Source organism: Accipiter gentilis, chromosome 7 (assembly GCF_929443795.1).
Source record: "Accipiter gentilis chromosome 7, bAccGen1.1, whole genome shotgun sequence".
NCBI lineage: Eukaryota > Metazoa > Chordata > Aves > Accipitriformes > Accipitridae > Astur > Astur gentilis.
In genome coordinates this window covers 11,488,274-11,513,885 of record NC_064886.1, presented here as the reverse complement: position 1 = coordinate 11,513,885, position 25,612 = coordinate 11,488,274, and the positions used below count along the sequence as shown (strand labels likewise).

General features: G+C 65.8%; 7 protein-coding genes across 9 annotated transcripts; 2 read left to right on the top strand and 5 right to left on the bottom strand.

Moving 5' to 3' along the window:
• Window positions 1-411: 411 nt before the first annotated feature.
• SLC39A1 (solute carrier family 39 member 1) lies at window positions 412-3,477 on the bottom strand. 2 transcript variants are annotated; one of them, XM_049805905.1, is made up of 4 exons: window positions 3,346-3,477; window positions 2,717-3,012; window positions 2,091-2,221; window positions 412-1,433 (listed from the first exon to the last, which is right to left on the bottom strand). In XM_049805905.1, the coding sequence occupies exons 2-4, from the start codon at window positions 2,907-2,909 to the stop codon at window positions 807-809; spliced, it is 951 nt and encodes a 316-aa protein (XP_049661862.1). In that variant the 5' UTR covers window positions 2,910-3,012; window positions 3,346-3,477; the 3' UTR covers window positions 412-806. The 2 variants fall into 2 exon arrangements, with proteins under 2 accessions (XP_049661862.1, XP_049661860.1); XM_049805903.1 differs by lacking the exon at window positions 3,346-3,477 and having other exon boundaries at window positions 2,717-3,331.
• A 277-nt stretch (window positions 3,478-3,754) lies between these two features.
• On the top strand, window positions 3,755-5,994 carry CREB3L4 (cAMP responsive element binding protein 3 like 4). Its single transcript, XM_049805902.1, is given in 10 exon segments — window positions 3,755-4,180; window positions 4,332-4,542; window positions 4,677-4,774; window positions 4,858-4,938; window positions 5,015-5,121; window positions 5,200-5,268; window positions 5,372-5,447; window positions 5,536-5,632; window positions 5,737-5,757; window positions 5,760-5,994. Coding segments are annotated over 10 exon segments (975 nt in total). The 5' UTR covers window positions 3,755-4,069; the 3' UTR covers window positions 5,864-5,994.
• A 284-nt stretch (window positions 5,995-6,278) lies between these two features.
• JTB (jumping translocation breakpoint) lies at window positions 6,279-7,503 on the bottom strand. The gene is made up of 5 exons (XM_049805908.1): window positions 7,328-7,503; window positions 7,186-7,229; window positions 7,024-7,109; window positions 6,807-6,886; window positions 6,279-6,685 (listed from the first exon to the last, which is right to left on the bottom strand). The coding sequence occupies exons 1-5, from the start codon at window positions 7,402-7,404 to the stop codon at window positions 6,529-6,531; spliced, it is 444 nt and encodes a 147-aa protein (XP_049661865.1). The 5' UTR covers window positions 7,405-7,503; the 3' UTR covers window positions 6,279-6,528.
• RAB13 (RAB13, member RAS oncogene family) lies at window positions 7,024-10,304 on the bottom strand. 2 transcript variants are annotated; one of them, XM_049805907.1, is made up of 9 exons: window positions 10,133-10,304; window positions 9,051-9,111; window positions 8,896-8,956; window positions 8,679-8,756; window positions 8,505-8,594; window positions 8,354-8,419; window positions 8,187-8,237; window positions 7,186-7,229; window positions 7,024-7,109 (listed from the first exon to the last, which is right to left on the bottom strand). In XM_049805907.1, the coding sequence occupies exons 1-8, from the start codon at window positions 10,254-10,256 to the stop codon at window positions 7,197-7,199; spliced, it is 564 nt and encodes a 187-aa protein (XP_049661864.1). In that variant the 5' UTR covers window positions 10,257-10,304; the 3' UTR covers window positions 7,024-7,109; window positions 7,186-7,196. The 2 variants fall into 2 exon arrangements, with proteins under 2 accessions (XP_049661864.1, XP_049661863.1); XM_049805906.1 differs by lacking the exons at window positions 7,024-7,109; window positions 7,186-7,229 and adding an exon at window positions 7,840-8,099.
• Window positions 10,305-10,481: 177 nt separating this feature from the next.
• RPS27 (ribosomal protein S27) lies at window positions 10,482-11,708 on the top strand. The gene is made up of 4 exons (XM_049806195.1): window positions 10,482-10,610; window positions 10,848-10,956; window positions 11,047-11,157; window positions 11,474-11,708. The coding sequence occupies exons 1-4, from the start codon at window positions 10,605-10,607 to the stop codon at window positions 11,500-11,502; spliced, it is 255 nt and encodes an 84-aa protein (XP_049662152.1). The 5' UTR covers window positions 10,482-10,604; the 3' UTR covers window positions 11,503-11,708.
• Window positions 11,709-13,976: 2,268 nt separating this feature from the next.
• ECM1 (extracellular matrix protein 1) lies at window positions 13,977-17,637 on the bottom strand. The gene is given in 8 exon segments (XM_049806194.1): window positions 13,977-14,196; window positions 14,286-14,373; window positions 14,726-14,871; window positions 14,873-14,947; window positions 15,315-15,665; window positions 15,751-16,049; window positions 16,491-16,568; window positions 17,462-17,637. Coding segments are annotated over 8 exon segments (1,251 nt in total). The 5' UTR covers window positions 17,502-17,637; the 3' UTR covers window positions 13,977-14,022.
• Window positions 17,638-17,862: 225 nt separating this feature from the next.
• TARS2 (threonyl-tRNA synthetase 2, mitochondrial) lies at window positions 17,863-25,114 on the bottom strand. Its single transcript, XM_049806539.1, has 18 exons — window positions 25,014-25,114; window positions 24,619-24,827; window positions 24,137-24,260; window positions 23,902-24,023; window positions 23,701-23,818; window positions 23,343-23,407; window positions 23,169-23,247; window positions 22,939-23,085; window positions 22,732-22,830; window positions 21,930-22,096; window positions 21,699-21,861; window positions 21,490-21,627; window positions 20,734-20,811; window positions 20,529-20,629; window positions 20,264-20,365; window positions 19,760-19,832; window positions 19,421-19,535; window positions 17,863-18,746 (listed from the first exon to the last, which is right to left on the bottom strand). Exons 1-18 carry the CDS (start codon window positions 25,071-25,073, stop codon window positions 18,598-18,600), a joined length of 2,109 nt encoding a protein of 702 aa, XP_049662496.1. The 5' UTR covers window positions 25,074-25,114; the 3' UTR covers window positions 17,863-18,597.
• Window positions 25,115-25,612: the final 498 nt, after the last annotated feature.

Below are 25,612 nucleotides of genomic sequence, written 5' to 3'. Positions count from 1 at the left end.
AGGGGGGGGAAGTACGGGTCCGACTGCAACTCCCGGCGTGCACCGCGCGGCCTTGACCTCCCCCGGGCTGGGGCGGGGCTGGGGGGCGGGGCCAGGGTAACTTGGGGGCGGAGGTGCGGCGCTGCATGGGGGGTCGGGGTGGTCATGCTGGACGGGGTTAGAGCTGTGGGGGTACAGCCAGGTCACTCACTCACACACACACACACACCCCCACACACACCCACCCCACCCCCCCATGGCTGGGAAAAGAGCAGACTCCACCCCCCAAAACTGAGGATGCCTGGACCCCCTCAGCACATATGGACCTGGAGGGGGTCACTGTGGCCCCCCCACCCCCCCCCCGGACACTGTGGTTCCCTCCCAGTATTGCGCCCCCTCCCCCCCAGCCCCCACCCAGGCAGAGGCCGCACGTCAGGTCCAGTCTTTTATTTGCTTCATCCAACGCCTCTCCCCAGCCGGGGGGGGGGGAGCTGGGGCTCTGCACCCCACGCTCTAAGGGCACTTGTGGGTGTGGGGGGGCACAACACACTCAGCCCACCCCCGTCCTGGGGTCCCGTGGAGGGGGACAGCACTATTGCCCCTGTACAGATGGGGAAACTGAGGCACGGGGCTGAGCCTCACAGGGGGGTGTCCCCGCAGGCAGGACCCCCACTCCCACCCCGGGGTGCACATGGGGGCCGGGACCAGCACCTGAAGCGGCACTTTGGCATTTGCACAGAGGAGGGAGTGGAGAGGGGAACCCCCTTCCCTGGCGTCCTGCATTGGGGTTGGGAGGGGGGCATCCCCCACTCTGGGGATGGGGTGTCTCAGATCTTGATGAAGAGGATGGCGGTGACAAGGGCAAAGCCAGCGAGGAGCAGGATGACCTTGGGGATGCGATGTTGGGGGACCCCCAGCTCCTGGGGCAAAATCTCCAAAAAAGTGATATAAAGGAAGGTCCCGGCTGCCAACCCCTCCAGCACCCCTCGGCACAACCGCTGCCGTGGTCCCGCGCCTGCTGCTACTGCTGTCCCCAACCCCACACCCAAAGGTGACATCATGGCAAAGAGCGTCAAACAAGCGACCACGGCCGGCGGGCGGAGACGACCCCGTAACAATTTTAGTGCCAAGCTGAAGGCCACCGCGCATTTGTGCAGCACCAGTGCCAGGCAGACACGCAGCACGGCCCCCTCCGCCTCCTGCAGCCCCAGCGCCAGCCCCTCCAGCACGGCATGCAACGCCAACGCCAGCACCAACAACCCGGCACGGATGGCACTCCGGGTGCCGGGAACGGGAGGTTGCGGTGAAAGGGTTTGGATGGAACCGGTGGGAAGCAACGCCCGCGTCTCCTCCGGGATGGACGACGCTTCCCGCTGCGCCAACGCGACCTGCTCCAGCACTAGCACCAGGAAGAAGCCCATGGCCAGGATGAACTCCGGCAAGGGGAACTGCAGCTGGGAGAGACAGAGGAAAGGGGGTTCAGGGCCTGCCTGCAACCCCGGCCCTGCCTGCACCCGGCCCTGGGGAAGGAAGAAGCCTGGGGAGGGCTGCCGGGAAGCTGTGGGCAGAGGGAGGATCTTTCCATGAGTCACGGCGGGACACGAGGGCTCATCCCTACTGGCCCCTCCCGGCTGCTCCGCCGCCACCAGCCCAGCCCTGCCAGGTCCATCCCTGCTGTTCCCATCCCCAACGTCCCAGTCCTGCTGCCTACCCCCCACTGTCCTATTCCCACCATCCTGTCCCCACCATCCCCCTCCCTCTTGTCCCATCTGTCCCCCTCCGTGCCATCCCATCCCCACTGTCCCCCCCCCCTGCCATCCCATCCATCCCATCCCTGCTCAACCCCTCCCCACTGTCCCCCTCCCCGTAGTCCAGTACCCACTGTCCCTTCCCTGCTGTCCCCATCCCCTTCCCCACCACCCCCTCCCCACTGTTGTCCCTTCTCTACTGTCCCAGCACAGCTGACACACACCCCCGCACACAGCCAGAGCTGCTGATCCCGATCCTGGGGACAGGGACACCAGGAAACCCCCAGGACAGAGCTGAGATCCCCCTGGGCAGGGTCACCGACGGGGGCAGGACCCTGGTGGGGATGGTTTCTGGGTGCTCACCGTGATGCGCAGCCCCTCCAGCGCCGTGCTGATGCTGGCCAGGTAGTCAGGCAGGAGGTCGAGCAGGCAGGTGGCCAGGAAGACGCCGCCGGCGAAGCAGCTGACCAGGCTGAGCACTGGGCTGCGGGAGTCTGGGGGGGGCCGGCAGGAGGGACTGAGACCCCCACTGAGACCCCCCACCACAGCCCCACACCCTGGGACGTGCCGGGCCCTTTGGGGTCAGCCCAGCCCCAGGTGACAGGCCCGTCCCCAGCCTGTCCCAGACCCCTGGGACCCTCTGAGACCCCTGGACCCCACTGGACACCCCCAGGCACCCCCAGACTCCCTGGGACCTCCCAGACCTTCCAAGACTCTCCAGACCTCTGAGACCCCCAGACTCCCCAGGACTCCCCCAGCGTCCCCAGGACCCCCCAAACTCCTGGAACCCCCCCAACTCCTCCGGGATCCCCCTAACCCTTCAGCCCCTCCCAGCTCCTCCAGCACCCCCCAAACCGCTGGGACACTCCGAGCCCCCTCCAGCTCCCCCCAACCCTCCCCGCCGAGACACGCCAGATCCCTGAGACCCCCTCCCGCACCCTTCCCGGGACACCTCGACCCCCCCGTCCCTCTTCCCTCTCCAGCCATACCGGCGGAGCTGGGGGGCTGTCGGAAGCAGCAGAGGGGGGCAAGGCCGCAGGCAAGGGGCAACAGCAGCAGCAGCACCAATGAGCCCAACTTCGCCTCCAGCCCGGACGGGGACCGCAGAGCTATCCCGGGACTCCAGGCCAGCACCTCCGTCCCGGTCCCGGTCCCGGTTCCGATCCCGTTTTCCACCGCCATCCCGGCTGGGATTCGGTACGGGAACTCAACGTTCACCGCGGAAGCAGCTCTGACCCGTCGTTACTGTCTCGATAGCGCTTTGCATCCCCGTGTTGAACCGGAGCTACGGCGGGACGGGATGGCACCGTCAGAGTGGTCGGTGCCGCCTCCCGGTCCCGGTGACTCACCCCCCCCCTCCCGCCCCATCCAGACCCCCCCGGTGGCCGGAGCACGGCGACGGGTTGGGAGGGGAATTCCCGGGGCGGGGACGGGGGTGGCCCGGGGAAGCGGGGCAGCGCTCCGGTAACGGCGAACCGGGATCAAGGACCGGGACTGGGGAGCAGGGATCGGCATCAAAGACCGGGATCGGGGACTCGGACGCCGGTCCCGGTCCCGGTCCCGGTCCCGGTCCAAGGTCCCGGTCCCGGTCCCGGTCCCACCCCGGCCCCGCACTCACCGCTCGCTACTCTGTGTTCCAGAGGGCGGAGCCGGCACTGGACGTCGCAGCCAATAGCGACGCGCAAACCCCTGACGGTGTTATTGAGTGACGCGCATCGCAGCCAATAAAAAACGAGAAGACGTGGTACGGGTCCATCCTCTGTCCCCCCGCCCCGTCCCCCCCCCCGGGGGGGTCCCGTTACCGGGAGGGCACCGGCCCGGTTCTGCAGCCACCGTCAGTTGCAGCGAACCGATCCCCGGGACCCCCGGTTCCCCCACGGGATCGCTCGCTGTTGCTCCCCGGGACGCGGTACCGGGACAGCCTCAGCCCGGTTCTCGCCGGTAGCCCAGTCGGACCCTCCGCAGTGTCCCGGTAGAGACGGGAAAGGCGGGGAGAAGCCCGGGGAGCCCGGCCCTTTACCGGTGTAATGCTCCGGGGGTGGGACTTGGCGGGGTTTGCCCAGGATACCGGAGATCCTGGTGCACGGCCCCGGGACTGGGCGGAGGCGGCTGCACAACCGGGGACCAAGGTGGGGGGAACGGGACACCCCGAGGAGCTGGGGAAAGCTGAGGGGGGCGACGGGCCATCCCTGCTGCGTCAGGGCACGGAGCCGGCGGAAGCTGCCACTGTCCCTCACCAGGATCCGGCGGGAGCAGCACCCAGAGCACCGGGCTCCAGCAGGTCCCCAGGCACCCCGCCACAGGGGTGGTTGGTGGCCCCCGCTCACCCTTAAACTCAGGTGATGGAGCCAGAAGCACCAGATGCCGGAATCTTCCCGGATAACGTCTTCCCTGATCCCCCCTTCTCCAGCTCGGAGCCAGCCTTCGAGGGCTGGATGCTCCCTGAGGATGGCGTGAGTCAGTGTCAGAGGGGGAGCGGGGCAGGGAGAAGTGTGTGTGCATGTCCCCTTGGAGGGACACCAGTGTGTGCGGGGGGGGGGGGGGGGGGGGGCACGGGAAACCTCGGGGTCCCCGTCTCCCCTGCCAGCACCTCTCTGGCTACAGGGGAGCAAAGCCGAGGAGCTGCTGCAGCCGACAGTGAACCGCGACGCCATCTGCGGCCTGAGTGGCTGCCTCACCTCCCCGGGCAGCTGCAGCTCCCAGGATGCCAACGCGGAGCCCCCCCAGCCTGCCGAGCCCCCCACTGCCACCCGCTACGAGGTGGTCTGTGATCTCAGCACCCCCCAGCATGGCACCGTCATCTCCGTCCAGCTGGGTCAGTGGGGTTTGGCACAGCTCGGCCCCTGGGGGCTGCATCCTGCTGGTGTGGTGCAGGGCAGGGAGCAGAGCAGCTCCCTGGGTTAGGGCAGGCAGGAGCAGGCAGGGCACAGCTACCTCTCCCTCTTACAGATGACTGGCTGTACCCCACGCTGCTCCCCGGCTCCTGCATCATCAACAATCTGCCTGCTGTGTCCCTGCCCACTCCCCTGCCCACACCCAGCCCCCTGGTGAGTCCCCACAGCCCCCCCCCCCCCCATCCCCACACTGCCAGGCATCCCCAGCCAGTCCCCATGCATGTCCCATCTCTCAGCAGCTGTGCCTGACAGAGGAGGAGAAGCGGCTGCTGGCGCAGGAGGGGGTGACGCTGCCCAGCAACCTGCCCCTCACCCAGGTGCATGGGTGGAGGGGCTGGAAGGGGGTGGGAGGGGCTGGGGGGCAGGGCTCACTCCTCCACACCCCTGCCTTAGGCTGAGGAGCGGATCCTGAAGAAGGTGAGGAGAAAGATCCGGAACAAGCAGTCGGCCCAGGACAGCCGGCGGAGGAAGAAGGAGTACCTGGATGGGCTGGAGAGCAGGTGGGTGCTGGCAGCACTGTGAGCCAGCATGCCCCCAGGTGCATGTCCCCTCACCCATGCCCGTCTCTGCCCTGGCAGGGCGGCCGCATGCTCAGCCCAGAACCAGGAGCTGCGGAAGAAAGTCCAGGAGCTGGAGAAGCACAATGGGTGAGCATGGTGTGGAGACTGTGGTGGGGACGGTGCCGGGATGAGCGACGGGCGGGGGGGAAATGACACCAGGACTGGCATTTGCAGACCCCTCGTCCCTCAGGTCCCTGCTGCAGCAGCTACAGGCACTGATCAAGCAAACATCCAACAAGGCTGCCCAGACCAGCACCTGCATCCTGGTACAGCATGCTCACCGTGGCACACCACACATGCCAGTGTCTCCCAAGCACCACTTGGGGGCACATGGTTCCTGTTTCTCCCTGGCAGATCCTGCTCCTCTCCCTGGGACTCATCCTCTTCCCCAGCTACAGCCCCTTCTGCCGGGGCCCGGGGGACAACCAAGACGGTGACAGGCCCACTGGAGGTAACAGGGAGTCTGTAGGAGCCCCAGTCAGGGCAGGGGGACTAGCTGCAGCTCACCCCACCCCACCCCAGTGCTGCCCACCCCAGCATCCCCTGTTCCCACAGTGATTTCCAGGAACATCCTGACCCAGGGGGAGCTACTAGGACTAGCCAGAGAAGCCCCATTCCCTGTGCCGGGGTGGCTGATGGTGGAAGAGCCAGGACCTGCAGCTGCAGAGGAAGATGGAGCTGAGGGGGGCCATGGGGACAGGAAGCCCCCCCCCAGCAGGGAGCCAAGCACCAACTCCTCAAGCCAGGCCCCCCCTGGGGATGCACAGACAGCACAACAGGGACATGGGGACGAAATGTGACAGGCAGTGGAGAACAGCCCCAGATTTGGGGCCCTGGGAGCCACCCTGGGGTGGGAGCAGCAGTGGGGGGGGGGGGACATCCAGCCCAGCCCAGATGTAGGGGTGTGCCCCCCACCCCCAGCATCTCTGTGTGCCACTGAATAAACCCGTGCCCAGTTTGCACCCCAACATGTGTCTGAGGGTTGGTGCTGAGGCCATAGTGGAGCCATGGGGGATGGAACCACCCCCCACCCCCTGCCAGGTCTCCAATGGGGGAGCAGACGCAGTGGGACAGCCCTACATCACTCCCAGGGACGAACGCCAGCATTGTTCTGGTGACAACGATCAGGATTTATTACACACCATGCTCCCCAGGGGCCTGCCCCACGCAGGCAGGCACCCCTCAGCTGGTCCCATGGGATGCCCCAGTGGCATCTGAGGCAGCTCCCAGCAGGACTCCTGTGTTCACAGAGCAGGGCAGGGCCTGCCCCAGGCACCTGTTCCTTCTCCCACCTGGTTGGGAGCAGCAGGTGAGCAGAGTTCTCCACTCCAGGACAGCCAAGCTTTGTTAAATGGACTCAATCTGCTTGCGGACCTTCTCCAGGGCCTTCCTGTCCAGCACGCGCTGGCGACACACCACCAGCACCGCAAAGATGGTGGCAATGCACATCATAGTGCCAACAAATCTCCAGAAAACGTGCGCCTCCATCACTGCGGAGCGACAGCTGCACCCATAGGGAGAGTTAGGAACCCTGGAGGAAAAAGCTTCAACCCCAAATCCAACCCTGTCTCCCCCTGTGAACCCCCCTCTCCGGGGCTCATGGCTGCCCCAAAGTCTGCACTCACCTCTTGAATTCATCCCTCTTGGAGGTGGCACAGCTAATCTTCTCAATGAAGCCGGTGGGGCTGCACTCCACTATCGTCTTCTGCAACCAAGAGGAATCCATCAGGGGCCATACCGGGGCAGGACCTGCCCTGCCCCGGACCCCGCCAGTCCCGGGCAGGGCACAGTGTGACCTGACCCGCTGGGGGTGAGTGCAGCCCCGTCGCTACCCGTACTCACCGCCTGGAAGCTGGAGCAGCGGGTGCACTCCTGGGCCACCACGAAGTCCTCCACCCGCCAGCATGGCGTGGCCGCCACCGGGCTTGCTGCAGAGAGAGCACAGCCACTGAATGCGGGCCCAGCCGGGAACTCACCTGGCCCACCCCGAGCCCCCGCACTCACCCGAACGCCTCTCATCGCTCGCCACCATCACCGCCGCCGCCGGCCTGTGGAGAGAGCAGAAACGCCGTGAGGGCCGCGCTCCGAGCCTGGCCGAACCGTGCCTCCCCCCCCGGCCGCGCTTCGCCCACAGCCGCCCTCTCACCACAGACCGCACACCAGGGCACCCAAGACGGCGTAAAGGGCGTAGCAGCGCGGCCCAGTAGGGCCACGGGGCACCATCGGCGCGGCGGAACCACCGGGCTGAGCCCTACGTTTCTGACGGAGCCGCCATGTTCACGCGCGGTGACCGCTGGGAGAAGCGGGCGACGACGGGAAGGACGCGGGGCGGCAGCGAGGGGCAGTGCCTGGATAGGAGGCGAGGCTGTGGAGGGGCGGAGTTTCGTGCCGGGGTGGGGCTTGAGGGTCGGGACGTGCTTGAACGACGTTATGGGCGTTATGGGAAGGGGCGTGACCTGAGGGAAGGGCGTGGTTTTAAGCAAAAGGGCGTGGCCTTCGAGCGAAGGGGCGTGGCTTCCCACAGCCCCGGCGCGGCGGCGCCCCGGGCCCTCGCCCCCCCCGCCCCCAATCCCGGTTCCCCCCACCGAGACCGTCCCCCCGCCCCCCCCCTCCCCCCCCGCGTCCCCAACAGAGACACCGGAGACGGGGCAAGGCACAAGCTGGGCTTTATGGCACGAGGTGTGGACCGGGTGGGGGGGTGTCAGCCCTCCCTTCCCCCCGTCCCCGATCGTCCCCGATCTTCCCCGACCCCCCGCCCCCGGAGAGGCGCCCGCGCTGCTCCGGGGAAGGCGGAGGAAGCGGCGGCGGCGGCGGCGGCGGGGGGTGTGTGTGTCGAGGCGGCCCTACGCCAGGGAGCATTTACCCCCAGCTTTCCTCGGGGGGCCAGGCTCCAGCAGGGGCCTGCTGCTGCTGGGGGCCTGGAAGAGGGAGGGGTGAGGGGTCGGGGAGGGTGCCGGAGCAGGGGGGGGGGGTGTCCCTCCCCCGGCCTCCCCAGCTCCACTCACCGCTTTCCGGGAGGATTTCTGCAGGATGTCCCGTGCCAGCGTGCTGAAGGCCTGGGGAGAGGAGATAGTCAGCAGGCACCCCCCTCCAGGGATGGGCCAGTGCCGCTCCCGTTGGGGGGGGGGGTGTGTGGCCCACCCCCCCCCCCACATCTGGGTCCCCCTCTCACCTCTTCCACGTTTACGCTGGACTTGGCACTGGTCTCAAAGAAGCGGATCCCATGCTCCTTCGCCAGCTGTGGGACAATGGGACCCCCCCGGCTTTGAGCCAGGTGCTGGGGTCAGGGGGAGCCTCCCCAGCCCCACGGTGTCCCCCCTTACCTTCTCGGCCTCGTCCCGCTGCACTTTGCGCTTGGCCTCCATGTCACACTTGTTGCCGATGAGGAGACGCTCGACCCCAGCAGAGGCATTCTGCAGGCAGGAGAAGATGGGCAGGACCCCCCCTCCACCCCCCCCGGCCCCCCTCCCGTGTCCCCAACCCCAATGCACACCCACCTCCTTGATGCTTTTCATCCAATTTTGGATATTCTCGAAGGATTTCTCATCAGTGATGTCGTAGACGAGGATGATGCCCTGCCAGGATGGTGTGGTCACTTGGGCAGAGACCCTCCACCCCAGTTTGCGGGGGGAGGGGGGGGTGTCCTCATCCCCAGGCAGCCACAGTCTGTCCCCCCCACCTTCTGGGGGCTGCTGGCACCCCCCCCCACCATACCACGGCTCCGCGGTAATAGGCTGTTGTGATGGTTTTGAAGCGCTCTTGTCCCGCTGTGTCCCTGGGGTAGACGCAGAGAAGAGGGGGGTGAGGGCAGCTCGATGGGAAGCTGGAGGGGTCCCCAATTCCACCCCCCCCACCCCCCCCCCACTTACCAGACCTGCAGCTTGATCTTCTTCCCATCGATGTCCACTGTCCGGATTTTGAAGTCAATCCCTGGGATGGAAGGAGAGAGACAGGGGCTAATGATGACATCGGGAGCAGATGCCATAAACAGTTCCACTCCCAGTCCCAGCCCCCAGTTTCCCAGTAACCATCTGGCATCCCAGGAAAGGTGGGGGGAGCAAAGTTCAAGCCCGGCACCGGCTGCAGCGGGTGGGAGAGGGTCACCGGCATCCCTAAGCCTGCTAGACAGGGCATTCCTGCAGAATAGCATCACCCCACATGGCTGCCTGCCATGCTGCCCCTGCTGGGGTGGCAGGGGTGGGTGCAGAGACCAGAGAAAGGGAGCTGCTGGACCCCCCCCAATCAAGTCAACCAGTCCCAAAAGCTGTCAGATGCCCCCCCAAACTCCCATGTCCCTGCAGCCACCCCCCCACACACACACTTGGCTCTGTTTCAGGACACCCTGTTTCAGGGGCTGAAGTGGAGGAGGAAGAAGGGCTGGAGCACTTGGGGGGCAGGCCCGAGGACCAGAGACCCAGGCTGGGAGGGTGATGGTGGGGTACAAGCTGGATGGACCCCCAGCCCAGATGGCATCTCCACACCAGAGTTTATGGCACAGGTCGTGCTGGGGTGGCTGCTCCAGGCTCAGGAAATGGTTTTACCAGCACGATGGAAACTCGGAGGAGGACGGGGCAGTGGGTGCTGGGGTCCCAGCTCAGTGTCGGCCACTGAGCAGGATCAGCGTTGAGCCGTGGCCAGCATCACCGTGCCACGCCGGCTTCCTTCGTGATGCAGCCCCTGGAAATGGCTCAGACCTCCCCATTCACCACTCGGGATGAGACACACACAGAGCTGCCCCATCCCCGGGTCTCCTGCCAGTGCCGGAGTGTGGGTGAGAGGCCAGCGGGGGATGAAGGAGAAAGGCAGCGAGCAAGCGATGAGAGCAGACTCAACCGCCCCAGCCTTCGTCCAGCCTCCCCGGGGTTGAGCGGTGGGGACCCGCTGGGCGGTTGGGTGGGGAGAGGGTGGATGGGGGGGGCGTTGGGTGTCCCTGGGGGTGCCGCTCACGCACCGATGGTGGAGATGTAGGTGCTGGTGAAGTTGTCCTCGGCGAAGCGGATGATGAGGCAGGTCTTGCCCACGCCGCTGTCCCCGATCAGCAGCAGCTTGAAGAGGTGGTCGTAGGCCTTGGCCATGGCCCCTGCCCGCCGCCGGGCCGCTCTCCCCCGCCACCGGGACCCGCCCCCCCCCTCACCCCGCCACCCCGTCCCGGGGCGGAGACTCGCCCCGAGCCCTGCCCCGCAGCCATGACGTCACCACCCCCACCCCCACGACGTCACCGCCGGGGATCAATCGACGTCACGACACCCGCGCCCCCCCCCGGCAGGCCTCCAAAGATGGCGGCAATTCAGCTGACCTTCCCAACATGGCGGCGCCCCGCGGCCGCAGCTCACTTCCGCCCGTGCGGGGAACCCCCGTAGCGGATATAGCGGCTCCCGCTTCCGGTTTCGCCCCTTTTCGGTCGCGGCTGCCTCCACGCCGACATGCCTGTGAGTGCGGCCCCGGTACCGGGGTCCAGTCCCTCCCCCTTCCCCCACCGTTCACGGACCTGGGAGGGTCCCAGCGCCGCGATACGGGAGGGAAGAGGAGGAGGGGGACCCGGTTGTCGATCCGGGGGCGGGGGGGGGAGGGCAGTGGGGTGGGCCGTGACCGCCGCCATCTCCATGGCGGGGGCTCCAAGATGGCGGCGGGCGGGGACTGGGCTCTAACCGGGATTGTCCCCGCAGCTGGCGAAGGACTTGCTGCACCCTTCCCCGGAGGAAGAGAAGAGGAAACACAAGAAGAAGCGGCTGGTGCAGAGCCCCAACTCCTACTTCATGGACGTCAAGTGCCCGGGTAGGGCGGCGGGCCGAGGGGCGCGGGGCGGGCAACGTGTCCCGGTGCGTCGCCCCCGGGCCCCTCTCAGAGTTCTCCCTTTCCGGGCAGGTTGTTACAAGATCACTACGGTGTTTAGCCACGCTCAGACAGTGGTTTTGTGCGTGGGCTGCTCGACCGTGCTGTGCCAACCCACGGGGGGCAAGGCGAGGCTGACAGAAGGTGGGTAGCAGGCGTGGGGATGGGGGGCACGGCTTATGACACCCACACACACACCCCAGCTTCCTCGGGGAGCTGCCGGGGAGGGGTCTTGAGGAGGCTTGCGGAGACGCCAATTTTCTGGGCTAGAAGATTGTAAAAGCCATTTGGTTATGGGCACTTTCAGAACTGGGGTGGTGTTTTAAGGCAAAAACTGCTGAATTTGGGCTGGTGAGACAAAGAGATTCCTGTACAGAAGGGATTTCATTTAAAGAGGCTGTGGTGTTTCTGACTGTGGGGGGGTTTTTTTGTGTTTTTTTAATTTTTTTACCTCCCTCAGGCTGCTCTTTCAGGCGAAAGCAGCATTAAGCGAAGGGTGCGGGGGTATGGATGTGACAACTCGCCCAGAGCGTGAGCGGGGGCTGCCGCCGCAGAACCCCATCGCCAGGCCTGACCCAAGTGCGCTGGCAGGTGTGTGTCTGTGGAACGCCGGCCACGAATGTGACATTCGTATTGTTGCTACAGCCCCACCCATCTCGCTGTCAATAAATTTTGGATAAAATACATACAAATCAGTTCGCTTTTAACACTCTGATTCTTTGCTGCGAGAGAAAGGTGGTTTGGCAGCAGTTTGGAAGCAGATTTTTGTCTCCCCTGGGTAGTTAAATGATGGAAATCAATAGCTCTTAATCTTTGCGACAAATGAAACACTTGCTTTTATTCAGGTCAGAAACAAAACCACCCCCATGTGCAGCATAGGATCTCTCACTGCCACATGGTTGCGTTCTCCACGCGTAGGGATTTACTTCCCAACGCTCCAGAGCCCCAGCTGAGTCCTGTTTAATGCTGGGAACCTGCAGGAGGGTGGGAATATCCTGCAAGGAGGGAAATGCAGGGAGGCTGCTCTGAATATCTGAGTATTTCTGGATAGTAACTAGTGATGCCAGAGTTGGAAGCAGGTTTCTTTTCCTCTTAGCAGAGGTGTTCCATGGGGAAACCTCTTAAGCTCGCTCATCAGAGGTCTTGCTGCTATTTGGCCTGGGAGAGTGCAGGAAATACTGATGAAACACAAAAAAAGCTGGGGATTTAATGTGAAAAATGGAAATATCTCTGATTCTGTACTGCTGGATGTACATTGATTTGCTTGATATGGCTGGGGCATAGGATGGCATCGAGAGGGACCCAAACAGGCTAGAGGAGTGCGCTGGTGTGAAGCTCCTGAGGGTCATATGCCTGGGCGGGTGGGCAGTTCCCAGTACCAGCACAGACTGTGGGATGGATGCGTTGGGGGCAGCCCTGCAGAAAAGGACTTGGGGGTACGGGTGGGTGACAAATGGGACCTGAGCGGGCAATGTGCGCTGGCAGCCCAGCAAGCCAACTGTCTCCTGGGCTGTATCACCCGCAGCAGGTCAAGGGAGGGGATTCTGTTCTGCTCTGGTGAGTCCCCCTCCCGGAGCTCTGCACCCAGCTCGGGGGTCCTCAGCGCAGGAAAGACACGGAGCTGTCAGAGCAGGTCTGGAGGGGGGACACAAAAATGATGCGAGGGCTGGAACACCTCTGCTATGTAGAGAGGCTGAGAAAGTTGGGAGAAGAGATGGCGCTGGGGAGACCTCACTGTGGCCTTTCACTATAGAAAGGGGCTTATAAGAAAGATGGAGAGATTTTTTACAAGGGCCTGTGACAGGATAAGGGGCAGCGGTTTTAAACTGGAAGAGGGTAGGTTTAAATCGGATATAAGGAAGAAATTTTTTATGGCAAGGGTGGTGAGGCACCAGCACAGGGTGACTAGAGAGGTGGTCAGTGCCCCATTGCTGGAGACATTCTAGGTCTGGTTGGATGGGATCAAGTGGGAGACGTCCCTGCTCATGGCCGGGGGGAGGGGGTGGTGTGTGTGTGGGGGGGGTGTCAGACTAGGTGACCTTTAAAGGTCCCTGCCAACCCAACCCATCCTGTGATGTCACGGACAGACGGTTGGCTGGCTGGCTGGACAGAGTGTCTGGGGGTGGGTAGCTCTAGGGAAGGACAGACACCAACTCTGAAAAGGGATGGACAGCTGGGTTCCCCCAGGGACCCCAATGCCCCCTCCCCAGGATCCCTCCGGGAGCCTGAGCTGCTGGAGGGGAAACTGAGGCACGAGGGTGGGGGGAAATGGGGTGACCCTGCATCCAGCTGGTGCCCATGGGGGGGCTCAAGGGAGGAGAGGGGCAGAAAGAGTGCAAAATGGGGGGTGGTGGTGGTACAAAACAGGGCTTAAAAATGAGAGTGCAAAAGAGGAATACACAGGGGGGTGATAATAGGCGTGCAAAAGGAGGGGCAAGAAGAGGGGGGGCTGCAAAAATGGAGGGGATAAAACCAGGGGGTGTCAAAAGAGGGGTGCAGCTATGAGACCAGGATGTCCCCTGCCTAGTTCCCCCCTGCATCTCAGTTTCCCCACTTGTGATCTCGGGGGCCATGGGGACACCCTGGGATCATGGCAATATGGGGGACACATTGCCCCCGTCCCTGGACACCTGGGTCTGCTTCCTGGCCCTGTAGTTAAGGGGGGTGTGTGTCAGTGCTGGGGGGACTGCCCCAGACACCAGGGGCCCTGTGGTGACCAGGCTGCACCCCAATACACAAACACACAGTGTCACACCCGGCCCCACACCCCAACACCACAAACACCCCAACACCTAGCCCCACACCCTGACACACCCCAGAGCCTGGTGGTGGTGGTAGGCCAGAATGGGGCCTTGTAGGAAAACTGAGGCACAGGGGGGACCTTGCACACAGTGGGGATGCAGAGGCTCAGGAGACCCGCCCACCCCCCCTCTCCCAGTGGGGACACTGAGACACTCAGAGGGGACACTACAGCACCTTTATTGCCTCCCCCTTGCCCTGGGGAGGGGATCACTCGTCGTGGCCGAGGGGTGGGGGGGCCACAGCAGCCCCCAGGGTCACCCGGGCGAGGTACTTGGTGTTGAAGCAGTGGCGCTGCTCGGGGTGCCCCTGCGAGCAGCAGCCCTGGGGGTCACGCCAAGTGTCCCGTGGGGTGGCACAGAGGGTGGTGATGCCCTGGGACAGCTGTGGACACATTGCGGGGGGGGTGTCAGGGTGGCTGTGGGGGTCCCCCAGAGCCCCCGGACTCCTCTCCCCTCCCCCCGTCCACTTACCTGCTCATCAGCGCAGGCACTTTGCTCCTCGGGGGGCAGCAGGCAGCACCCAGACGTCACAGCCCGCAGCAGCTCTGGCACCGGCCGTCTGCAGGACATGGACATAGGGGTCATCTCCTGGGTTGGGGGGGGCTCAGGGTGGGGGCCCATATACCTGGGTCCCCTCTGAGATGGAGGGGGTGTCACAGGGGTGGGGGAGCTGGATGCCTGGGTCCTCTCTGAGATGGGGGTGGTCCCAGTCGCGTGGGTCCCCTCCCTGATGGGGGGGGTCCTGGATGCCTGGGTCCCCTCTGAGATGGGGGAGTGGGGGACGGACACAACTCCTGGGTCCATCCCAGTCTCCCCCCCACCATTCCACCCACAGCTGCACCCCCGTAGATCCCTCCTGAGGGGGGCACCTGCACACTGGGGTGCCTTGGGTTGGGGGGGGTGGCACCCACCTCTTGGTGAGCAGGCGGGTGGGCCCGCAGAGGGAGCGGAGCAGTGCAGGGCCCGGCTGGGCCAGGCTGATGTTGTGCAGCTCCCGGTCGTAGGCTGGGTGGGGGGCAGCAGCTGCGAAGCAGCGGACCCGGGCATGGCCCCCCCCCGCGCTGGCAGCAGCGGTGCTGCCTCGTCTTCACCGCTGCCTCCTCCCGGCAGAACCGCTCCAGCCCCTTCCGCCACTGTGGGGGCAGGGGGGGTGGCATCAGTGGGGGCACCTGGACACCTGGGTCCCTTCCCTGGATGCCTGGGTCCCTCCTGGACACCTGCGTTCCCCCCACCCTGCCCCAAACACCTGGGTGACACCCCACATGCCTGGGTCCCTCCCAAACACCTGGGTCCCTTCCCTGGATGGCTGGGTCCCCTCCCCAAATGCTTAGGTCCCCCTGCCTGCAGCCACCTGGGTCTCCTTCCCCAGATGCCTGGGTCTCCCCTGGACACGTGGGTGATTCCCTGGACTCCTGGGTCCCTCCCAAACACCTGGGTCCTCTTCCCAAATCCCTGGGTCCCTCCTTGCCCCCCTGTGTCCACCCCTGCCCTGGCACTCACGGCATCATGGGCGCAGGCAAGGCTCCCGTTGCGGCAGCAGCGGCTGTACTCGCGCTCCAGGCGCAGGCGCAGGCGGACGCGGGGGCCGGAAGGGCCAGAGGGGCCGGGGGGGCCAGGGCGCAGTCCCCGCAACCCACAGATGTTGCCCATGTTGGCGGCGGTGGGCTCGCCAGGGGGAAAGGGCGGCTCGGCAATTGGGTCCCGGACGGTGACAACAGCGGTGGTGGCAATGGCATCGGGGCCCTGGGCAAAGCAGCGGCGGCGTGCAGCGCCTTGCTGCCGGCAGCAATGGTACTGGCGTGTTTTCACCCCAAATTCATCGGTACAGAATCTGTCCAGCACATCCGTCCACTGCAAGACAGCAGGGTCAGACCCCCTGCACGCACACACTCTGGGTGTCCCTCCCCCCCCCCCCCCCCCAAGCCCGGGGACTCACGGCGTGGCGGGCGCAGGGCAGCGGGGTGTGGTGGTGGCAGCAGGCGTTGAGGCGGGGCCGGAAGGCGTCGAGTGCAGCAGCCTGCCGGCGCAGGTGGGCAAAGGCGGTGGAGGGCAGCTGGAGGGTCGGGGGGGGCCGGGGGGGCTGGCTGCAGTGACGGGTGATGGCAGCGGCCACAGGCCAGGCAGGGGGGAATCCATCCAGGGTGTTGGGCCAGGTGGGGGGATGGCGCAGGGGGGATGTGGTGCCCATCGCCAGGATGTCAGGGGGCAGCACGGGGTCCTGTTCCTCCTGCAGCACTGAAAGGGGGTGTGGGGAGGAGGCGGGGGGGTGTCACCACTGCCCTGGCCCCAGGTGACACTTGTCCCTATGTGCCCCCCCCCATCCCAATTGGTTCCCTGTCCCTGTGTCCATGCCCCCCTCTGCCTCCACCACAGTGCCCCCCCTGTCCCCAACCCCTGCTGTCCCCATGTTTCCCCCATCCATGTCCCCATCCCAAGGTGTCCCCATCCCAAAGTGTCACCCCCCCCCCCGTCTCCCCATCCAGGTCCCCATGTCCTCATCCTTGGCCATCCCCATGTCCCCTCCATCCACGTCCCCATCCCTGGGTGTCCTCCTGTGTCCCCTCACCCATGTCCCCATGCCCCCACCCCATCCCCAACACCCTGTGTCCCCCCTCCCATGTCACCCCATCCTGGGGTGTGTCCCCCTCCATATTCCCTCCCTCCCCCCCCCCTTACGCTGCTCGATGTAAGGGTGCTGCGGGACCAGGCTCTCCTGTACCACATGCTGGGGTTGCACCAAGGCCACCACTGTCACTGGTGGGAGACACAGCAGGTCAGCGGGGGCAACCCCACCTATTCCCCTGCCCAGGGGGGTGGGGCAAGTGGAGACCTCCACCATCCTGTGGGTTTGGAGCACCATAACAAGGAGGGGACCCAGGCATTTGGGGAGGGCACCCAGGTGTCCAGGGAAGGGGACCCAACTGTCAGGGAGAAGACCCAGGTGTCAGGGAGGGGACTGAGGTGTCTAGGGAGGGGACCCAGGCATCCGGGGAGGGGAACCCAGGCATGCGGGTGGGGACTCAGGTGTCCGGGGAGGTGGCCCGACTGTGTGGGCAGGGACCCAGGTGTTCAGGAAGAGGAGCCGGGTGTCAGGGAGGCAACCCAGACATTCGGGAAGGGGACCCAGGTGTCCGGGAAGGGGACCCATGTCAGGAAGGGGACCTGTGTCGGGAAGGGGACCCAGGCATTTGGGAAGGGAACCCAGGTGTCCAGAGAGCAGACCCAGGTGTTAGGGAGAGGACCAAGGCATCCAGGGAAGGGACCCAGGTGTCCGGGGAGGGGACCCAGGTGTCTGGGGGACACACAGCCCTCCAGGGAGGGGACCCATGTCAGGAAGGGGACCTGTGTCAGGGAAGGGACCCAGGCGTTTGGGAAGAGGACCCTAGTGTCAGGGAGGTGAGCCAGGTGTCTGGCGAGGGGACCCATGTCTGGGAGGGGACCCAGGTGTCAGGGAAGGGACCCAGGCATTTGGGAAAGGGACCCAAGTGTCAGGAAGGGGACCCAGGCATCCAGGGAAGGGACCCAAGTGTCTGGGGAGGGGACCCACGTCAGGAAGGGAACCCAGGTGTCCAGGGAGGGGACCCAGCCATGCTGGGGTGGCGGAGGACGACGACGACCCTACCGTCGGTCGGGGCCGTGGGACTCACCAGCAGTGCCGAGGAAGGAGAGGAGGCCAAAGGTGGCCATGGCGTCGGGTGCTGTGAGGGCCACCGCCAGCTCCGCCGCCTTATGAAGAGCCAGGGCGGGCGCGGGGCCGTATCCTGCAGGGCTGAGTCACAGCCTGACGTCGCGGCAGGGCCCAAAGAGGGGAGGGCTGACGGGGGGTGGGGTGGTGGCCGGGGGGCTGTGGGTGCTGTGCTGCATCCTGCACCCCCAAACAGGGCAACGGTCACAACCCTGACCCCAACTGCCCCAGCCAGGACTGGGGGGGGGGAGGGGGGGAGGATCGGGGACACCACAGTGGTCTTGTCCCCCCACCTGGGTGGCCCTGCACCACCACCCCCCCCCCCGCCCCCGGCCTCAGGGACCCCTGCGTCACAGTAGGGGGAAGCAGCCAGATTTTTGTGGTTTTTGCTGTTTTGGGGACTGCCCCACCCGGTGAGTCACCCCTCATGCTGGCAGGGATGGGGGGGGGGGGGGGGGCACCCATGCAAGAATCCCCTCTGAGGGGGGGAGGGCCCTCAGCTCATGTCCCCCACCCCACGCTAGGGGAATCTCCCCGTGTCGGGCAGCAGCGGCAGGAGGGTGTCACAGCCTTGGTCACCTTTCTTCATCCTGGGACACAGCGGAGGGGAAAGGGGTTGTTCCCCCTCCCCCCAGTGCAGCCTCATCCTCCCTGGCGCTGAGCCCAACCTTTTGGGCAGGTGCCGGGGAGCGAGGGGGGGGGGAAACAGCCCTGTCCCGTCCCCTCGTCCCCCCCCTCCCCGTCCCGATTGCCCAACACCCGGCAGGGACGTGACTTGAGTTTGTGCAACACCCTGCCCCCCGCCCATGCCGGGGGGGGGGACCCAGACATCCGGGCTGGGGGGGGAATGAGAACCCAGGCGCCTGGGGTGGGGGCACCCAAGTATCTGGGGTGGGGGGACAGACCCCTGTGTCCTGCCCCCCCCCCCCCCCCCTCACCCAGGATGCCAGCAACAAGGGGTCTGGGAGATGGACTGAGCTGCCCAGGTCTCAGCTCCTGCCACAGCCCGGCACTGTTTCCCAGCACTTTAATGGATATCAGGGGGGTGTCGGGACACACACGCGGGGACAGAGAGGGGGACACACGGTGGGGGAGATGTCAGAATCGCTCCTCAGCGTCAGGGACGCGGGCGTCCCGCAGCTCCCGCAGCCGCTGCAGCACCCAGTGCAGGTCACGCTCCCCCAGTTGCCGGTTGTCCCGTGTGCGGACGCTGACGGTGCCATGTGCCCGCTCCCGCCGGCCCACCACTGCGGGGGGGACCAGGTGGGTGGGGGGGGCCCCATGTCCCCCCCTCCATGTCCCACACAGCCCCCCACCCTGTATACCCCCTACCTTGCACATGCAACCCCGCAGGCACCCCCCCACTTTGGGGCACGCTCACCCACAGGTGCACCCACATGTGCCCCCACGTGCTCCCGTGTGGGCAGCCACAGTCCCCCCCAGCCCGTGACCAGCACCCACTGGCCAGGGAGAGGGGGGCCAGCAGGTCCCTGGGGTGGGGGGGTCGCAGGGGGCTCTACAGGGGGAGTCCCAGGGGGTCCTGGGGAGTCCCAGGAGATGCCGGGGGGGGGGTCCCAAGAGAGTCTCAGAGGGTCTTCAAGGGGAGTTCCAGGGGGATCCAGGGGGGTCCCAGGGAATTGCCAGTGGAGGGGGTCTCATGGGATCCTGGGGGGGGGGGGGTCTCAGGAGGGGTCCCAAGAGGGTCCCAGGGGGGTGCTGGGGGAGTCCCAGGGGATTCCCAAGGCGGGGTCCCAGAAGAAGCCCAGAAGGGTCCCAGTGCTTCCCCCCAGCAGCTCCTGGGTTCCAGTGGGGGGTGGTTGGGTGCTGCTGACTCAGTGCAGCTGGTCCTGGCGGGGGGTGGTGGTGGTGGGGGGTGTGTTCAATCCTGGGGGTCTGGGGTGTCCATTCCCCCGCCCCTTACCCAACTGGAAGTTGTAGTGGGTGAGCTGGGCCCGGCGGATCTTCCTGGCCAGGGTGGCCCCCGCATCCCCATCCAGGTCGGCCATCATGCCACCCCCTTGCAGAACTGCCTGCACCTGCGCCACAGCATCAGTGGGGGCGGGGGGAGGGAGGGGGGACACAGAGGGATGGGGGGTATGGGGGGGCACGGGAGGATGGGGGGTACACAGAGGGACAAGGAGGGATGGGCGGCACAGAGGAATGGCAGGGCACAGAGGGATGGGGGGGACATGGGGACATGGGAAGATGCAGGGGGACTCGGGGGGGACATGAGAAAGGACATGGCGGGGGGCACACTCACCTCCCGGGCATAGTCTTCAACTTCGGGCGCCTGTGGGATGACCATCACCTGCAGTGGGGATAGCCAGAGCGGCCTGGGGGGGTGACATTGGTGGGCGTCACAGGGAGGGGGATGACATCAGTGGGGTGTCAAGGCAGGGGTGAACCAGGGATGGGGTGACCCAGGGATTGGGGGGAGTGTCCCCAAGATGGGGGTGCTCCAAGAATGGGAGTGTCCCAGGGATTGGGGGGGGGGTGTCCTGGGGTTGGGGGGGTGCCCCAGGACAGGAGTGTCCCCAAGACTGGGAGGGTACCCCAGGATGGGGGTGACACTGGGGATGAAGGGACCCTGGGGAATTTGGGGGTGGGGGGTGGTATCCCCAGGATGGGGGTGTCCCAGGGATTGGGGGGTGCCCCTTTTGTAGCCCCAAGGTGAGAGATTTTTTGCAGGGGGGGCTTGTCCCCAAAGGGTCTCAGTTTGCCCCCAAGGGCAACCAGGACCCTTCAGGGTCAACCCCCCCCTCACCATCGGCCACCGCAGCTCTCAGCCAGCACAGCCACCATGCGCTCAACGGAACCCAGCACTGCCCGGTGGATCAGCACTGGCCGTGCCACCCCCCCTGTCGCACTGAGGGGGGGACACATACACCAGGGGTCAGGGGGGTGCAGGGGGACCCAGCCCCATCCTGACCCCCCAATTCTGCCAACCCTAGCCCAACTCTGACCCCCCCAAGCCCCAATTCTGTTGTCTGCTCCCCCCACCCCCACCAATACCTGGCATACTCCAATACCTGGCATACTCCAGCAAAAATCTGTCCGGCATCTGGAAATCCAGCTGGATGGTGCCGCATTGATGCTGCCGCCCCAGCGCATCCCGGATACGGATATCGATCTATCAGGATTAATGGCAGGGGGATGTTCCTGAAGGGTGCCAGTTTGTCCCCAGAGGGGGCAAACCGGGACCCTTCGGGGACCCCCCACCCCAAAATCTGTCACCTTGGGGCCATAAAAGGCGCCGTCACCCAGACTCAGCTCCCAGGGCTGCCCGAAGGCACGGAGACTCCGCTCCAGCTGCTGCAGGGACAGATGGGGGGGTCAGGGATGGACAATGTAGGGGACACGATGAAGAGGATGTGACGCAGGGACATGACATACAGGCATGACAGAGGGGACCAACGCAGAGGGCATGACAGGTACAATGAACAGGTACCACGACGTGGGGGACACGACGCAAGGGACACGATGCAGGCACAACAGAGGTGTGGTGCAGGGCATGTGGTACATGCGTGCGACACAGGGACACAATGCAGAGGCCATGCTGCACAGATACAGCACACGGACATGACGGCAAAGCCGGGAGATGACAGATGGGACATGCCGCGTGGCAAGCAATGACACACCTGAGAGGTGACACACAGGGCACCACAGGGAACACGACAGGGGATAAGGCGGGGGACACCACAGCAGAGCTGGGAGGTAATGCGCAGGACGTGGGGGCAACGCTCGGACGTGATGGACAGGTCACAGCACAGGGGACATTATGGCGTGGCTGGGACACGGCACGTGGGACACGGAGACAAAGCTGGGACATGGTGCACAAGGCATAACGAGGGGGACAATGCAGGGGACACAGCGGCAAGGCAGGAGGTGATGCATGGGGCATGCTGCAGAGGATACGGCAGCAAAGCTAGGATGCGATGCCGGGGACGGTGCCTGCAGCGGGGCCACGGTCCGTCCGCATCCCCGTCCCACCTGTTCGGCATGGTCCCAGGTCTCGGGGTCCCCCAGGAATCCGGGGGGGCGGGTGGCCAGGGCCAGACGGAAGGAGAAGCCCAGCGTGGCATAAACCATCTGCACGAAGTCCAGGCAGGCATCAATCTCGCCCTCCAGCTGGGGACAAGGCGTCAGTGGTGGCTGGGGGTGTGTGACACGGTGAGGGGGAAAATGGCGGGGACATTCACCTGCTCCAGGGTGCAGAAGATGTGAGCATCATCCTGCTGGAAGCGCCGCACCCGGGTCAGCCCTGTTAAGGTGCCAGGGGGCTCGTTGCGATGCAGCACCCCAAAATCAGCCAGGCGCAGTGGCAACTCCCGCCACGACCGTGGCCGGTGGGCGAACATCAGGCTGTGGACAGACAGTCAGTCAGATGCATCATCAGCCCACCCAACCTCCCCAGCCTCTCCCCCACTCACCAGTGAGCTGGGCAGTTCATGGGTTTGAGAGAGAGGGTCTCGGTGCCAGCAGTGAAAGAGAACATGTGGGTGCTGTAGTGCTGCCAGTGCCCCGAGAGCTCCCAGAGCTGCGGGCTGAATACGTTGGGGGTCACCACCTCACAGAAGCCCCTCGCCCGGTACTCGCTCTGCGGGGACGGGGACAGGGATGTCAGCCCAGCCCCACAGCGCCTGTCCCAGGGGAGGGCTGCGGGTGCTGCAGGGCGTGGGAGGGACGGGGAGCTGCAGCCATGGGTGCTGCAGGGATGGGGCACGGCAGGGACTTGGGGTGTAACAGGGTCTGGGTGCGGTGGGGATGGGGGGCAGTGAGGGGCACGACAGGCCTGGAGTGCAAGAGGGGATGGAGTACACATACAGGGTCACGGTGCAACAGGGTCTGGGTGCAGTGGGGTGCACAGCAAAAGTGGGTGCACAGCAGGTGCAAGAGAGTCTGGGTGCGATGGGGATGGGGTGCAGTGGGGTGCACAGGCAGGGTCTGGGTGCAGCTGGGAATGGGGTGCAGCTGCAGTGAGGCTGGGGTGCAGGTACAAGAGGGTCTGGGTGCAGCGGGGTGCGCAGTGGGGACAGGGTGTGGGTGCAAAGGGTCCAGGGCGCAACAGGATGGGGTTGCAGTGAGGTGCACAAGCTGCAATGGGGCTAGGGTGCAGCAGGGTGCATGTATGTGGGGCCACGGTGCAGGTCAGACCCCAATTTCCCCTTTACCCCCGGCGGAGGTGATGGTGACACCCCCAGGGGGATGGGGACGGGGCTGTGGGGGCCGTACCCTGATAAAGTCAACGAGGGTGTTGTAGATGTGGGCACCACGGGGCAGGAAGAAGCAGCTGCCGGGGCTGAGCTTGTGGAAGAAGAAAAGCTCCTGCTCCTGCGTTGAGGGGTGGGCATTACTGGGGGATCGCCAGCAGCCACCAGCAACCCCCCAGTAACACTCACCCCCCACCACCGCTGCCCCCTACCGCCATGTGAGACTTACCCGACCAATGCGGCGGTGATCCCTCAGGGCGGCCTCATCCTGTGCCTGCTGCCAAGCAGTCAAATCCTGGGTGCTGGGGAAGGCAACGGCGGTGACGCGCTGCAGCGACTGGCGGCTCCTGACCCCTCGCCAAAATGCTGCCGAGCTCTGCCGGGGGGGGTGAGGAGGAAATCAGTGGAGTCTGGATACCTGGGTGTCCCCCCCCTTCTCTGCCCAACATCTAAACCTACGGTCAGGATGCGGAGGGCTACGATCAGCCCCGTGTGCCGGAGGAGGGGGCCATGGCAGAGCTGGAGCAGGGGGCCGCACCTGCAGGGACGGATGGATGTATGTGGGGACACCACAGCCCCATCTCTGCTCAGACGCACCCCCCCCCTCACCACCCCAGAGCTCCTCGTGCTCACCTATAGACGGTGGCAGTAGGAGACGTCACCTCCTCCTCGATCTGCTGCAGCTGGAAGCTGTTGTGCTGGGAGGGGACACTGAGGTGGGTGACAGTGGCATGGGAGACACCGAGGGGGGGTGACATCATGCTGGGGGTGAGGGGAGGACCGAGGCGGGCAAGAGTGGCACAGGTGACACCAAGGGGGAGCGACAGTGAGTGGGGGTGACACCAGTCCCCATTAGCATCACCCCATCCATAACCCCAACCAGGAGGGTCCCTGATGTCCCCAAGCTGGGCATCCTTACACCATACCGGCACAGGGAGGGGACGTGCTGGGGAGGGGACATGCTGGGGAGGGGACATGCCTGGGGTCTCACCTTGAAGAGCTTGGCCAGCTGCTGGCGGGTGGCCTCGAGGCGCTCGAAACGGTGCCCGGTGCGGGCGAAAGTGTCACAAGCATCCTCTAGTGCCGGCAGCTCGCTGCGCTGCACCGTCCTGCCGGCGTGGGGACAGGCTAGGGACACCATGCCCCACAGAGGACCCGTGTGTGTGTGTGTGTGTCCCCGCCATCTCCTTACCTCTCTCCCATGTGGACATCGCAGAAGAAGCCATCCTCAGTGGCCTGGGCACTGCAAAGTGTGGCCCCATAAAACTGCTCCACCACCGCCCCCAGGACGCAGGCGCTGGACTGCCAGAAAGCCTGGAGTGGTGTGAGGATGACACACATACAGAGGGGGGGATATGGGGGACACGGGGGACACGCTGTGAGGGGAGTGGGGCGTGGGTCCAGCCCCCGTGTCCTGTGGGACTCACCGCCCGTCCCTCTGGTGTCGAGAAGTCAAGAAGCTCCAGGTCGGTGTCGCTCTCCAGGGGCCGGTCGAGGTCCTGGAGGGTCCCGTTCACCCGGGCCACCAGTGCCGCCTGTGCCAGGCCACCCCTGTGGGGACACCGGGGGGGACCCTGAGGATCCCATGGGGGCACCATGGGAAACCTGTGGACCTTGTGGGGACATTGTGGGGACCCTGTGGAGACCATAGGGATGCTGCAGGAACCCTGGGGACACCACAGAGACCCCGTGTGGCCCCTGGGAACCTTGTGGGGACCCCGTGGGGACCCTGGGGACACCACAGAGGCCCTGTGGGGACCCTGTGGAGACACCGTGGACACCCTGGGGACCTCGTGGGGACCCTGTAGGGGACCTTGAAAACACTGTGGGGATGTTGGGGACCCCGCGGACACTATGGGGACCTTGGCTGTCCCCACCTGGGGAGGGGAGGTCCGGGACCTGTGCATACCCCAGCTGCGTGGCCACCTGGAAGGGGGTGGTCTCCAGGGCCCGGCCGGGCAGGCAGCCCCCCCCGGGCAGGACGATTCGGATGGGGGTCCCCGGAGGGGGGCGGCCACCCCCTGTCCCGGTCCCGGCCTCATCCCGTTGCTCCTGCGCCGCCCGCAGCTGCTGGAAGAGCCGGAGGCGCTCAGAGAGGTGGGGGTCCGGCCCGGAAACCTGGGGAGGGGTCAGGGGTCAACGTGGGGTCAACGTGAGCCAGGACCCCTTCGGAGCGCGAGGGTGCCGGTGGGTAGAGGCGGGCAGGGGGGAAGGAGGGGAATGGGGCGTGGGGGTGGGGTGGAGGAAGGGCAAGACGCCGGGGTCCCGGAAGGGGGGGGGGGGGGGGGGCGGGCCCGAGCGCACCCGGTGTCGGCGCGGGGCTCCCGCGAAGAGCAGCCGCCCCGCGGCCCGGGCGGACGGCATGGCGGGAGGCTCCGCCCCTTCCGCCGCCGGCCGGACGCGGGGGTTCGCTGCGGGGGCGGGGCCGAGGCCGGAGGCTCCGCCCAGAGGCGGGACTAGATGCCGAGGTCCTCTCCCAGAGCAGGGGTGGAATCCCCGCCCAGAGGCGGAGCCAGGGACGGGTGATCCCTCCCAGGGGTGGAGCCGAACGCCTGGGTCCCACGCACTCCCCGTGTGCCGGGAGCGGCGCGTGCGGCCTCAGGCTGGTCCTCTCCCGCCCCGCCCCCCCCCCCAACTTGGAGCCCGCGTTGGACTCGCCCGCCCATGGGGAATCCCCGCGGTCCCGGCGGGAACCACTGACAACTGGGGGGGGGAAGGTAACGGGACCACCTCAAGGCGGGTCCTTGCGCCTCAGGGCCCCCGGCTCTCCCACAGCCCCGGGTATCCAGAGGGGACCGGGGGTTTAGTCAGCCACGACCCCAGCCCCCCCCACCGCCCCGGCTCGGTGCGGAGCCAGGCCGGCTCCACGGGGCCGGGAAAGGGAAGAAGCCCCCCCCGGGGCC